Source organism: Odontesthes bonariensis, chromosome 6 (genome assembly GCF_027942865.1).
Source record: "Odontesthes bonariensis isolate fOdoBon6 chromosome 6, fOdoBon6.hap1, whole genome shotgun sequence".
NCBI classification, from domain to species: domain Eukaryota; kingdom Metazoa; phylum Chordata; class Actinopteri; order Atheriniformes; family Atherinopsidae; genus Odontesthes; species Odontesthes bonariensis.
In genome coordinates this window covers 25023493-25038229 of record NC_134511.1, presented here as the reverse complement: position 1 = coordinate 25038229, position 14737 = coordinate 25023493, and the positions used below count along the sequence as shown (strand labels likewise).

General features: G+C 42.6%; 1 protein-coding gene across 2 annotated transcripts; it reads left to right on the top strand.

The window, feature by feature from the left end:
- Nucleotides 1-384: 384 nt before the first annotated feature.
- Nucleotides 385-14376, top strand: LOC142382364 (uncharacterized). 2 transcript variants are annotated; one of them, XM_075468129.1, is made up of 5 exons: nucleotides 385-525; nucleotides 2790-3767; nucleotides 4366-4583; nucleotides 12623-12727; nucleotides 13041-14376. In XM_075468129.1, the coding sequence occupies exons 1-4, from the start codon at nucleotides 520-522 to the stop codon at nucleotides 12690-12692; spliced, it is 1272 nt and encodes a 423-aa protein (XP_075324244.1). In that variant the 5' UTR covers nucleotides 385-519; the 3' UTR covers nucleotides 12693-12727; nucleotides 13041-14376. The 2 variants fall into 2 exon arrangements, with proteins under 2 accessions (XP_075324244.1, XP_075324242.1); XM_075468127.1 differs by having other exon boundaries at nucleotides 12623-14376.
- Nucleotides 14377-14737: the final 361 nt, after the last annotated feature.

The following is a 14737-nucleotide window of genomic DNA, read 5'->3' as shown; positions in this document are numbered from 1 at the left end:
TTCTCCTCAACACGGAATCGTCCCTAAAAACAAAAAACAAAAAAGAATTCACTTGCATCTGCTAAATTGAGCCAGCACAAGATAGAGCAAGACTGATGTATATTCTCCTCATGTGTGAGATATATATGTCAACGCTTTAAGTAAAGAGCAGATATGGTATATTTAGTTAATGAATTAGATAACTAGGGCTGACACCGTATCATAAAGTATCAGTTTGAATCCAGTGGATATGTACATGCCCTACAGGCACATATAAATCTGCTCATTTGTGAGTATGTTAACGATTTGAGTAAGTACTCACTTTGACCCAGTGCAGAGGTGCGCCCTTTAATGCAGCAGTAATCCGTTTCACTGGTAGTTTCTGTTGTTTCCAAAGTTACCACCAGGTGACGTCATCAAACAGGAAATCAAAACGTCAAAGCGAAACGAAGTCACTTTTTATGTGGCAGGAACATTGTTGTTGCTCGGTTCGATTAAAAAAAAACTGCTGCCACAGAAGCGTTGTGAGACCTTTGCAGAATGGAGGTAGGTTCCAAATGGTAACATTTATGAACGGGTAACGGGGCTGAAACACTGTGAAACACCGGGTGTTGGTGAAATTTGACCAAAGTCATTATTAGCCACTGTTTAGTTCTGAACGTTTAACTTTGTGGTGTCGACTCGGTTTACGTACCGCCAAAAGCAAACTATTTTAACTTGATTCGTTTTCTACGGGGGGGGGGGGGGGGGCGTGAAAACGTTCAAATATGACTTCCGGGCTGGAAGGTTACACTCCAAAATAAAGGTTGTTTCTGGATGGGTGTATGGATGTATTTGACTGCGGAGGCACCACAGTCAGTCAGTAGTCACGTGGTTTCAGTCAGACCTCTGCCCACTCTCAGTTCGAGGTTTTCCACAGCAGGGCTAACTAGTCGCTGGGGCTAACTCAGCTCGAGCTTTTCCACAGCAGGGCTAACTAGCCGCTGGGGCTAGCTAACCGCTGCTACGACCCGCAGTACACAGAGAGGGCAAAGTCCCAGCAAAGCCACTTAACATCTGGAGAATGTACACATTACTCAGATTTTAAGACTACGTCACTTAAAATCAAGTAGAAGTCTGTGGAATGGATGTGGGCGTTTATCAATCGAAGGTGTTATTCAATGATAATGGAGCTGTCTTTGGTAGCTGAGCACCTCCTGTGTTTTTTTCCCTTTTCTTGAGGCTACATGACAACTCCTTTGTCTTTTCGGGCCAACCTTAACCACCTCATAGACAACAGAGCATATTATACATATACAGTGCAATATAAAATACCGGATTGAGTTGTGTGCAGCGGGAGTACCGCGTGGTCAAGTACGTGAATGAAATAGTAGTCAGACACTCGCTCATCTGACCGCGGTCCTGGCTTCGTTTAGTTGTGCGCGCACACGCGTAGTATTAATTCAATTCAATTCATTTTTATTTATATAGCGCCAAATACAACAAATGTCATCTCAAGGCACTTAGATAATAAAATTCAATTTAAGCCAATTTGAATTCAATTAATTCTAATCATAATTATTTATAAAATAATCCAATTCATTCATATAGAGCCAATTCAAAAACAATTTCCCGGCTAAGGAAACCAACAGATTGCACCGAAACTTGTCGCCTGAGCATGCCTGAGGCGACTTTGGAAAGGAACGACTCCCTTTTAACAGGAAGAAACCTCTGGCAGAACCAGAACCAGGAAGGGTGGCCATCCACCTCCACCAGCTGGGGTTTGAGAGGACAGAAAAGAGGGGACAACAAACACTGTAACACCATTCAAAGGATACCTGTTGGAACAGGGAAACACGAGTTAATGACCACAATAATGTCACATGTACATAATATCATTTGAGAAATTAAACAGGAAAAAGAGAGTAAAGTGAGGAAAGGTGTGACAGATGAGGCCCCCCAGCAGTCTGGGCCTATAGCAGCTTAACTATGGGATGTTTCAGGATCACCTGAGCCATCCCTAACTATAAGCTTTATCAAAAACGAAAGTTTTAAGCCTGGTCTTAAAAGTGGAAAGGGTGTCTGCTTCCCGGACATTTACTGGCAGCTTATTCCACAAGAGAGGGGCCTGATAACTGAAGGCTCTGCATCAGAACTCTGGCTGCAGCATTTTGGATCAGCTGAAGGCTTTTATTACGGTCACTGTTAAAAGCAGTTTTCAAAGTAAACGATTCCTCAGCTGGTAGACTCAGGTAAGAAGGCCTATAGGCCTGTACGGCATTTTAAATGCATTTAATTTTGAAACCCGGCTGACTTACTTTGGGGATGTGTAACTTATGCGTGAAATGTAATGGGGATCTAATTTTTAAAATGATTCAATGTGAAAATGACTGTCAGAATGTAAAATAGGAAGGAATCATGCTTTTACCTTGAAAGTTGCTTATAAACGCGAATCCCGTAATCCCCCGTGCATGTTCGCACAGCCAAACAAAGCCAGGGCTGGAGTGAGCGCAGTTGGACCACAGAGAGGAGGCCGTGGAGCAGCGAGGACTTCTCGCTTCTTGTTACTGTGTCTGGGTGACCATTGTATATGTACACAGTGGCACAGACATTGGGTTTAAGTCAGTCCAGTGGTGGTTTGGTCAGATGACGCTGTGTTCAAGAAAAATCCGGATATTGGTAGAGCAGAGCAGAAGTCACATTGCATCCACATCATGTTAAAAATCAAATAAAAAGTGCTTGATGTGTGCATTGCCAGCAGAGAAAATGAATATAACTGTCGCGGTTGTACAGACCTAATGAACAACTGCAGCTGTCTGTTTGTGTTACAGTTTCTCACAGACGTCACCATCATCATAGATGAAGCTGATTATGGAGAGCCTGGAAGATTAAAGGAGATTCTTACCTTCTGTTCCGCTGAGAAAGTAGGTTCCTGCTACAAAGTTAGGGGGACCTTTGAGGAGCTGGAGAAGCTCGTGTTTAAACTGCAACAAGGAAAAGATTTCCATTCTGCCACATATGGACGGACTCGGGCTCAGACTAATCACCACGCCACCACTTCTGTGGAATCTGTGAGCGTGTCTGGGGTTGTAATGGACTACATTGAGCAAATTTGTGCAGAAAAACTTAAAAAGATTGCAGGTAGATGTTTTGTTATTGAAACACAGCGTGACACCAGGTCTGTACAAAGTAAAGCCCCTGGCTCAGTCCTGGTGACTTTGAGACCAACTCGTGAATCCTTCCACCCTGCTGACGTGGCACATTTGGACTCGGTGAGACAGCGATTCATCTCTTTCTACCAGAGAACTGCCTCTGATCTGGAGGTCACATCTCTCCATTTAAGTCCACATGATCAAAGGGGCCTGCATGGAAGATTTCCACATCTCCTTTTTAAATCAAGCAACAACAAAAACGAGGCCACAGTCACAGGACATTTTGCACATATCGCTAAACTGAAAATGTTCCTCTCACAACAGTCCAGCAACAATACAGTTCCAGCCAGCAAGTCATCAGGCTCTTCACCTAAACAAAGTGAACACGATCAACCATGTCCAATCTGTATGGAGCCGATAGAAAGCAAAGAGAAAAAAACCCTGCGGTGCAAGCATTCTTTCTGCAAAGACTGTCTGAAGAAAGCTTTCGACTACAAGCCCGTATGTCCAATCTGTGGACAGCTGTATGGCATTCTGAAGGGGATTCAGCCTGATGGAGGCACAATGAATATCACCAAAGACAACTTATCTTTACCTGGATATGAGAAATATGGAACAATAATCATCCACTATTACATTCCAAATGGCATTCAAAAGGTAAGAGCACAGCTACATTTAAGGAGCCTAAAGAGGATGATAAGTTCCATAGATCAGCATCCATATGTAAGGGTAAGAAAACATTTGTGTTGTCTAATCAATAGATTTTCTTTTTGACTCTGTAAGGGGATCTATTGCTGTGAACAAGTCGCATATTTACTCAAGGATTTCAAGATAGATATCAGAAGTTTGCTGTTACCTAACTGCTTACAGGTGGGGGGAAAACCCACTCTGTATGCACGAATACTAAGTTTACAGCCACAAAATAAATCAGAAGGCCCAAACAAAGCTGCAAGGTCTACACACAATAAATAATGCTCCCAGAAACATTTAGTAAATCACTCCCTCATGGATCTGGTAATGTCTCGAGCTAAAAAAAACAAATGTAGAATGTCCTCATGCGACAGTTCATGTGATCAGAAGTGATTAAGATGTTGCAAAGAGACAGTGCTAAGATTGTGCATTGTAATACATACAATGAGCATCATGTTGCACAGTTTGATTGTTGACTGGAATAAGTTCTTCATTAAGTTGATTGGCCTTGTGACGTGGTGCCGTATAAATGAAGGTATTTTACCAGAGTTCTGCCCGTCTGCAGGAGGAGCATCCAAACCCGGGTCAGGCATTCCAAGGCGGGTCCCGAACAGCTTATCTGCCAGACACGTCAGAAGGCAGGGCCATCCTGAAACTGCTGCAGCGGGCCTTTGATCAGAGGCTCATTTTCACCATTGGTCAATCCACCACCAGTGGCAGGAACAATATGGTCACATGGAATGATATTCATCACAAGACCTCAACACATGGAGGCCCATCTCAGTAAGGACTTCACTTTGGCAACATTACATAGTAATTAAATACCACTTAATGTGCCTTGAGCTTTGATTGAATCATTTCTTTTAATCATTTAATGGCAGGCGCTATGACAGTATTTCTGACATAGAACCCCAGTTCCAAAGGAGTTGGGACACATTGGAACTTGTTCCAAAAAACAAAACCCAATAAATTGAATAGAATTGATTAATAGTTTATCATTTTTGCAGCAAAATAATGAAATTTGTTGTTAGTCATTACTCACTTGAAAGAATCATTGTGTGGAGTTACTGCTGTGTGCAGGAATCCCCTCATTTAATGTTATTCATTTTGTAGTGTCATCCAGGGTGTTCAGCTGCTTTTGAAACAAATAAAATAAATATGATTCACTAGGGGTGGGAATCTTTGGGCACCTCCCGATTCGATTACCATTCAGGGGCTACGATTCCATTAAAACGATTACTGATGGGTCTTTAATTTCTGTAGATTGATGCACTTTTTCACAACGTTTCTTTTTCTCTCTCTGAATAAGCATTCATGACTTGCTATTTTGGGAAACAGTGCATTTGTAATAATTAATTTCCATTATATGTTGTTAAACTAATGGAAATGCGTGCGAAGTGGAAAGTTACGTGGGGTGGAATGGAGTTAACCATTCAAAAGTTACGTTTAAAAGTTACGTTTCAGTTCTAACCAATGACTGCGCTTCCACCGGCTCCGTCACAGATGTAGAGCTTCTATTTTTGCCGGACGCCGGAGCACAACGCTGCAGCACAGAAACAAAACATCCGTGTTCACGGAGGATGATATTTCCCTGCACGACACCTTGAAAACGTCACAATAACGTGGCTCTTGTTCAGTTCGGCTGTAGAAGCCGAAGTGTTTCCACACGTCTGCTTTTCAGTTAGAAGGAGCTGTTGGGATCTCACGGCGAGGTGGGATCCGCATGTTAGAACCGTCCGTATTACTTCATTTAAATAATCGACATTTGGACGTTTGTGAATCGATTCAGAATCGTCCACGTCCGAATAGCGAAGCATCTAAGAATCGGACATTTCCCCCACCCCTATTATTCACAATGGATTATCAGAAAACATCTGATCTGGAATTGAAAAATTTTATCACCTGATGAAAATATTGGCTCATCTGGAATTTGATGGCAGCCCAATGGGCGACAGAAGACTGGAGAAGGGTTGCTACAACCTTAAACTCCATTCCAATACCAGAGGGAAACATGACCATTTTTAATCGTAAGGAGCCCAGACTAACTTTATAAAGTTGGAAGCTGGCTAAACAAGAAAAATAAAAGGAGTATCAGCTTCAGTAAAACGCTTTCAGAATATTTTTATCTTGACGCATTGTCGATAAATAAATGAATGAATTTATATTTACAAAAAGTTTTAGTTTTATTTTCAGGGAAATGTAAGAGACAAGAAAATAATTCTTTCGTCAAACTTAATGTTTAAACACAGCGACCAAATAGATAAATCCCTCAATATTTGTGAAAATAGTAGTGCAGTTTGTATTTCTGTTGGTTAAACTGTGTGTTCATTACCAAAACATTCATCAGTCATGGTGATCAGATGGAATGAAAGTTATTCCACTGATACTATCAGTCTCGTTCCATGAGCTGCACACATTGTGTCGTTTGTTTTCCCCTGAATAATTCACTTTAGATCATTTTTAATCACAGCTCTTCCTCTGCAACGCAGTGGCCACTGAATTTGATTTTCATTTGAGTTTCTACCGCAGACAAATGAGTGCCTTCCAAATAGGGATGTCCCGATTTCCAATCACACGGTTTCAGACTCGATCGTTATCGGACGTTTCATCTCGATCAGGGATCGGATATGTAGCCTATCTATATATGTATATTTATTCTCATTATTCTTTTTTATCAGAACTATAATGTTTCAACACAAATGGGAAAAAATAACAGCTTAGTATTTACTGTGGTGTGGTGGTACAGAGTCAGACCGTCTCAACCATAGACATAATATACGCAGACGTAAAGCGGAGCAGAACTTGGCAGCAGCTTGAAGCTGGGGGCCGAATGTCCGCGGTGTGGAGGTATTTTAAAGGGGATGACAAAAACGTTGCGATTGCAAACTGTGAGATATGCAAACTTGGGATTTCAAGAGGTGGCGAGGACATGGCTAACATCCTTGTTAGAGAACAGGAACAGGCTCACACCTGACAAGGTAGAGATGTTGATTTTTATAAAAAAAAATGTACATTTCCTTCTGTGAAGCCAGAGGAGGAGAGTAAGAATTAGGAGTGCAGCTCCCAAAAGCACATTACTGCCTTACTTTATAACACTGTGGCACTTTTATCTGCTTATTTGTTTACATGCCTGCAGGTATTTCAAGTTGAGCTGCTGCTGGTTTTTATATTAGAAGTTGCACTAAACTACTATGTGAAGAATTTGTTTATTACTTTTTCTCTTCAGTTGTTACTGAAAAGGGACCCGTCAGGACTTCATGTCAACTCTGAGAACATTTCTATACTGCTATTCGTCTCTGATGAAATGCATCACAGAGAAAGGTTTATCTACTGCGGTGAAGACATCTTGCTCCTGTGGCTGAATAAACAGCAGTTGTTGGCAATGTTATCTCCACATTTTATGCTCATCATGTTTTTAATTAGTTTTTAAGTGCATGAGAAAAAATTAACTTGATAACTTAATAAATGCGGACTTGAGAGTCCTGCATGTATGACGTTGATTTACAAATGGTTCACATTCGCCAGCACCAATTGGCAACGCTACAGGAATCATAAGATTCTAGTGCTTTAAAATATTCAGAGCTGATTCTCAAGGGGATCTGGTTCTCAATTACCATCTTTACTGATTCCAAATCTGATTATCATCATTAACACGGGACTTTGAAGCCCCCTTTTTTTGGGGGGGGGGGTTACACCATAGATGAAAATAGATGACCATAGACTCTAATGGAATGATGACAGAGTAGCCCACGACCTCTTTCCTGTGGGGATTTTGTTATTGGCTAATGAGAAGTGTTGAGTTTGCATTAAGAATAATAATAATAATAATAATAATAATAATACATTTTGTATAAAAGCGCTTTTCTAAATACTTAAAAACAACATAAAATCAGCAAAACAATATAAAATAGTACAGTAAAAACACAGACTGAGGTTAAACATTAAAAGCAATTTTAAAAAGGTGTGTTTTTGTCAGAGATTTGAAGGTGGATGAGTCAGTACAGTCACAGATGTGTTTGGGGAGAGAGTTCCAGAGGGAGGGGGCAGCTGGGAGAAGGCTCTGTTGCCCCAGGTTGGGTGCTTGCTTCTGAATGGTGGAGTAAGGAGGTTAGCATCAGATGAACGGAGGCTGCGGGATGGATTGTGGCGATGGAGCAGGTCAGTGAGGTGGGACGGGGCTTTGTGAGTGAGGATTTTAAACTGAATACGCTGTGGAACTGGGAGCCAGTGGAGGTTCTGGAGGACAGGAGTGATGTGATCCCGGCTGCGGGTGAGCAGACGTGCAGCTGAGTTTTGGATGTTCTGTAGTTTATTTAAAGTTTTGGATGGTGTTCCGTAGAGGATGCTGTTGCAGTAGTCAATTCTGGAAGTGATGAAGGCGTGAATGAGGGTTTCAGCAGCAGAGAAGGAGAGTGATGGGCGGAGTCGGGCAATGTTCTCGGGATGAAAGAAGGCAGTTCTGGTACTGTCAGAGATGACTCCAAGGTTGCGACTGTGGGGGGATGGAAACAGGGTGGGGTTGTCTGGTGAGGCGGAAACTGTCTGTGGTTTTGGTGAAGGATTTGGGGCCGATAATGATCAGGTCGGATTTGTTACAGTTGAGTTTGAGGAAGTTGGTCTGCATCCAGGATCTGATGTCGGCGAGGTAGTTGGAGAGAGAGGAATGAGTGGCGGGGGTGAAGGAGTTGGTGGAGATGTAAAGCTGGACGTCATCGGCATAACAGTGGAAATGGAGGCCCTTTGTAAAGCCTAGTTTGGGAAAAACGCACCAAATACCAACGCCTTTTTAAAAAGTAAGGAAAGAACCTAGGCTGCTAGATCTCCCTTTTTAGTCCAATGGGCTGGTTCAGGTAGTAGGAGACCCTCGTTCATGGCAATATTATGCAAATCTGGCATGCCTTCTCTGGACTATAGAGCAGTTTGCCCCCCGCTGCATTGAGACACAACCACCTGGCCTTCAGCTCAGTGCGCTGCACAACAGCACGGGTGCTTAGCGACTGTGGAGAGAAACGACTCCCTTTGAAAAGGAAGAAACCTCTGGCAGAACCAGAACCAGGAAGGGTGGCCATCCGCCTCCACCAGCTGGGGTTTGAGAGGACAGAAAAGAGGGGACAACAAACACTGTAACACCATTCAAAGGATACCTGCTGGAACAGGGAAACACCAGTTAACTCAGTTGCAGGGCACCAACACACACCTTCCACAGCTGGCAGATAAAGTTGTGTCTTCCATCAGAAAACTGCAGATGTGTGTACAGAGAGTGACCAAAGATTCCTTTCAGTGTCTCAAAACATTCACAAGCTGTAGAGCACAGTTACAAACATATCTCTACCCTGCAAAAGCACTCCCGGAGGTATTCCAGAGGAGGTAACAGGACCAGTTCATTGGCGTTACCTCAGATTCAGCACTCAGGCTATAGTTTAACTCCAAGACACTGACCGGATCAAAGTGGAAAAAGGGTTCTCCCCTCAGCTCGGCAGATCCTTTTGCCACACCCTACCAGTGTGAGATTATTGTAAGGCTTTCCAGGGGTGGTCTGTGGGGGTTGCTGAGAGGAGAGGGTTTGACAAGGTTGATATGGATATCCGAGGGGTTGTTACAGGGAGGTATTCTGCAGAGCAGGGCAGGGCCACCGGCTGTGGTGCAGAGGTCCTGAGTCAGCACAGGGCAAGCAGGCAGGTTGTTAGTACGAGGAAGTTTGAACAGAGAAGACTTATTTCCACAGGGGATTTTCAGCTAGGAATGCACAGAGAACCAGAGTGCAGAGAGGAATGCACGGCACACTGGAAGGTAGAGGAACAGAAGTTAGTAGAACGCCAGAAGCTTGGCCTGACGCGTTAGAACAGGAATCAGCCCGATTACCACGGAGGATAGTGAGAGAGTCTGGCTTCTGGCTGGCAGGTCCTGATAAGGTGTGATGTCAAACAGGCGTGGAGGCAGGGGCCAACCAGACTCCACAGGGAATTGTTACCTTTAATTTCATACAAAAAGAAATAAATCCTGTTGCACTGTCCTGGGATTTCACACTTTTTTGTCAAGTCCATTACAGACTACTTTTGAATAAACGCTGCAGGAGATTGTAAAAGGCGTGATTTGAATGTTTTCTTCTGACAAAGGGGGGGCCCTTTGTCTTTCAGCATCTTAGCTGGGGGTCAGAGTTGAACGAAGCCTCCAGGCTGGCCACGGGGCTCTGTCTACTTTGTGTACCCAGGGTCCATCCAAACTGTATTTGATGTGGAAAAATGAGATCCACTTATTGTTGGACCTTTGGTGCTCAAAGTAGAGAGCATTAATTTGGAATTAAGGGCTAAAATACTAACAGATTGGAATATGAAGAACAGTAAAAATTAAATCCTAATACTCCCAAAGACAATAATGGATTTAAATCAAACACCATATAAAAAAACATCTGCTTATTAAGACAACAACTTAATACAGCAATTTATAAAGCAATTCATAGGGTACTGTGATTTAAAAAAGTTCATTTAGAAAAGCTAATAGGTCAGCATCCTCAGGTTCCCCCTAAAATTGCTTCTCCTCTCCTTAATTCTTCCCCTCCACCTACTGGACTCTTTCTCCGCTCCTTTTATGTCCCCCTCCTCTCCCTCCTTAACCTTTGTGCCTCATCACTGTGTTCAGATGCACCATCTGGCCACCTTCCTCCTCCTCACTCATCTCGCCTCCTCATTCTTCGCCTTCCATGAACTCAGCAGCTTGGTCCAGAACCTGATTGTCTTTGGAAATTGTTTCACATCTTTGGGCCTCCGTGTTGATTGAAGGACTCTTTGCATTAAACCGGTCCTCAGTGGTGATGCTGTGACACATGAAGTCGGAGACTTTTTGGCAGATCTCTCTGCGGTCTGGGTGACTTTGGCCTGAAAGATATGGAAAAGTGCAAAGATGTGTTGCAAGAGCAGCACACACAATCGCTTTTTTTTTTTTTCCACATCTATCATCAGTGCATCATTCATACTTACACCAGCAGCCAGGTGAAAAATTAAATGGAAATTTGACTTACTTTCACAATCTTACGCCAGTCTGAATACAGTATAAACACAAGTGGTGATTATGCAGCTTTACTCGCAGACGACACCTTAATTGCACTGTTGAATTTTCACTTAAACACTTTTCCAATGCTTGCAATAACCACTCAGACAGAAACAGGATGATTGTGCAGTGTATTAGTATCTAAAGAAGAAAATACAGGGTAATTACTTCTGACTTTGGAAGCAAAGTTACACTTAGCTCTTTGAAACACCTGCAGCAACAAATGTATTAGCTTAAAACCGCACTAAAGAAAAGAATACCTTTGATTTTGAGGTATATTTTATGCAAAAGAACAGTCACACAACCTTACCACAAAAGTAACTAAAAAGCATAAAGACGAAGGAGCCCCACTCATGCAGCTGGCATAAAACTGCATTTTAACAAAAGTTGCATGAAGTTGGAAGCATCATTTCACATAAAAACATACTCAGGAGAGCAGGTACCCAGCCGAATTGGGGGATCCACGCCTCCCTTCTCAGCCAATCAGAATGCACGTCTTTTGATTATCAGTAGTTTCACAAACACTCTAAATGTAATCTTGCGAATGAGAATAGAAAAGTTTCTGGAGAGGAGTCATGACTTTGGGCACTAGAGTGGTACTTTGTTCAGCTGAGGGAGGGGGAAGAAAAAGGATAAAAACATTGGGCATGAGGAGGGCATTCTGGAAATTTAGGCAAATCTTGCATTGCAGATCTGAGATTTTAGTTTAAAACCAATCTTCTGCATCTTCACTGGATTTCATGTATGGGCGAAGAGTCTCTTGTTTTACATTTCAGCTCGCTGTACCCAAAGATTGTGGTGTTATGATGGCTGATCATTTTGGATACCCTGGCTCCCCTTTTAATGTAAATGAATAAAAGTTGGTCACCAGTAGATATATACCAATATATATGATTTCCAACCACAAATGAAAAAACTTTGCAGGGAAACCTGAAAGTCCACTGGCAAAGCTTTCACAGGCTCATAACTCAAAAGCTGTGGACTTTTTAGGCTAATTATTGTTGCTTGGGTTCCTAAGTCTTAGACTCTGGGCTACATTAAATGCATCAGTCATGTATTTGGAGAGGACAAACCTCTAATAGTTATAGACTGGAAGGCGGAACATATCTGAAATGGACTCGTATCTCCAAAGCCACTTGAGATAAGAGGCAGACATCTGCACAGCTGGATCAGGGTGGGCCCCTGGACATATCTCATTTTTCTCAGGAGTCCGCTGGCGAGGCTTAAGACATGTACTTTCTACTCATTTCATTTGGCTAATGATGTGATGTGACATTACATCCAATCCCCAAAGAGCATTACGAGTGTGTTAATGTGTGCTCAGCTCTGCTCTGCTCTGCTACGCTCCGGACCTCTCACCAACTGGAAGCATTTGTTGGCCTGCTGACTGTCCTCTATCAGACAGGAATGGGACAGCATTCCTCTCCCAAAGGTCCAGCAGCTGCTCTCAGTTCCAGATGTTTACAGATGTTGTTAAAAGAGTAGGCGACGCGGCCATGTGGGGAAACATGGACCTGTGTGTGTTTGCTGTCATTTAAATGCAAGATGAGTTCATATTTTTCATGAATTAGTCAAATGGCTGACTTTTAATATTGAGACTAAAATATGAGTTTGAGATTTACAGAGCATAGCATTCTGTAGTCATTTCCACTTTACGCAGCATTTTTGGAGTTGGGGTTGTATTTCATATTGTAAATATAATCAACAGTACCAGAGGACTGTGATAAGCATGCGAGTCCATGTCGTGTTAAAGAATGTTTTGTCCCCTTTCACAGCTATGGATACCCAGACCCTGAATACCTCAGCAGAGTTCAGGAAGAGCTGAAAGTCAAAGGAATCGAATGAGTCATCCTTAGGTTCATCGACACATTAAGGCAAAGGTAACGTGATGTGATAATGCATCGATGTCAAAGACAAAAAGCCTGCTTCTGTTGAAAATGGCCGATTTAAGATAAGACACTGTAATACAAAGCAGAGGAGAATTGACTGCCAATAATCACTGCATCATTTTTCCATTCATCTTGGGGCATTGTCTGATGAAGTTTTAAAAAAAAAAGAATCATTTATTTCTATTGGCTATTGCTAACTGAGTTGTATTTTTACATAGTATTGTTGTAATGTTTTTCATTTGTTGTATTATGTGAGGTTGAAATGATTTGCTGATGCGAGGGTGTTTGTGATATCACCGAGCAGCTGAACAAGAGAAGAAGAAGAGCGGACGAGGAGCCAAAGCCCAGGGCCAGCCTCAGCTCAGCTGCTCCTGAGTCTGTTTCAACACGATAAGAGTGTACATGTGTTCATCAAACCAATTCATGTGTTTAACGTTTATAGATGTGATATCAGATCAATCCTTATTCCTATTTCCACTAAAAGATGCACCTCACCAAGGTGTGGAACACAGGCTTCAGTCCATTTTATTGCCATGAAATGTTCTCAGTAAATATGAAGGCACCAGTTCAGAAGGAAACAAAGCAACATACAATTCAAAGTTGCAGACGTCTCATGTCTGACCACCAAAGGGCTCTGCACACGCCCTCCATCAGCAGGGTGGCGTGCTCTCCCCGCAGCTGCATCAGTTTTCTGCACGCTCCAAACCTTTCAGTCAAACCCAAGCCATACGAGTGGCAGCCGCGACAGGACTCGTATCACGCCATCCGTGTCTTTCCATTCTGAGTGCTGGAGGTGTTGGGTGGCTGTCTTGCTGCAGGACAAAGTTGGAACCTATAGAACATGGTTCTGAGGGTTTAGCTGAGCCTTCCCTGTATGTCGTGGGGCAGTGGGAACGAACGAGATGTTGGAGTAAAGTTCTGCCCATGAGGCTGGCCCAGCCTCTCCAGCGTAGGCAGCAGTCTGTCTCTTCCTCATGTGTTAGGGGCAGAAGCATTTTTTGGGGGGCAAATGACATTTATTATGCAGATCAGACAAAGAAGCCTCTTATCTGCCAGGGGAGTAAACCTGGAACTCCAGCCAGGCCAGCTCAAAGTGTACCTCAGAGTGCTTTCTCTCTGTTTATCCTCATGATGGCAAAGCCATAACTGACAATCTGATTTGAAGTATACGTTAGTCTCTTTTGATCTTTGGGTATGGTACTTGTTAAAGAAAAGGCGAGCAGTATGGCAGAACCTGTTGAATCAATTTCAGTGAGCTCCATTAAGATGGTTGTTTTGGATGTGGCATCTGTGACACTGAACTGTGCAGCGTTTTAGTTCCTTTATCTCAGAAAAGCTGTGCTGTAATGCTCAGAAACGCTAAGTGACTGAAATCCCTGTCTGACTTTTTTTTTTTTACACTCGTCTTTCCATCACAGCTGATTTCTGAAGTTTCAAACATGCGTGTTTTGCTGCACAGGTTTTCAGCTGAACTACTGTCCTGTTGGGCCTTTTTTGCTTCCTCTAATAAAACATGTATTAAATGTACTAATTAAAGGCACAATTTAAGTGTGGACAAATGTTTTTGCTGTTTTATTTGGCCATGCAAGAGATCTTCCACACCCCAACATACTGTAAACAGGAAAAGTGTAAGCTATGTTATAATAATACTAATAATACATTTTATTTATAGGCGCCTTTCATAGGCACTCAAGGTCACCTTAAATAAAAATAAACACAATTTATAATACATAACAAATAGATAAAAAATAAAGTTAATTAAAACAGTGCAATAGTAATCACAATGCATAGGCTAATTTAAACAGGTGAGTTTTATGTTTGGATATGAAATGTGGCAATGTTTGTGTGTTACGGAGATCAGGTGGAAGAGAGTTCCAGAGCTGGGGAGCAGATGGACTAAATGCTCTGCTCCCCATAGTAACAGGACGGAGGGGAGGGGGGGGGGGGGGGGGGGGGCAGTGAGATGAATAGAGGATGAGGATCTGAGGGTACGAGCAGGCA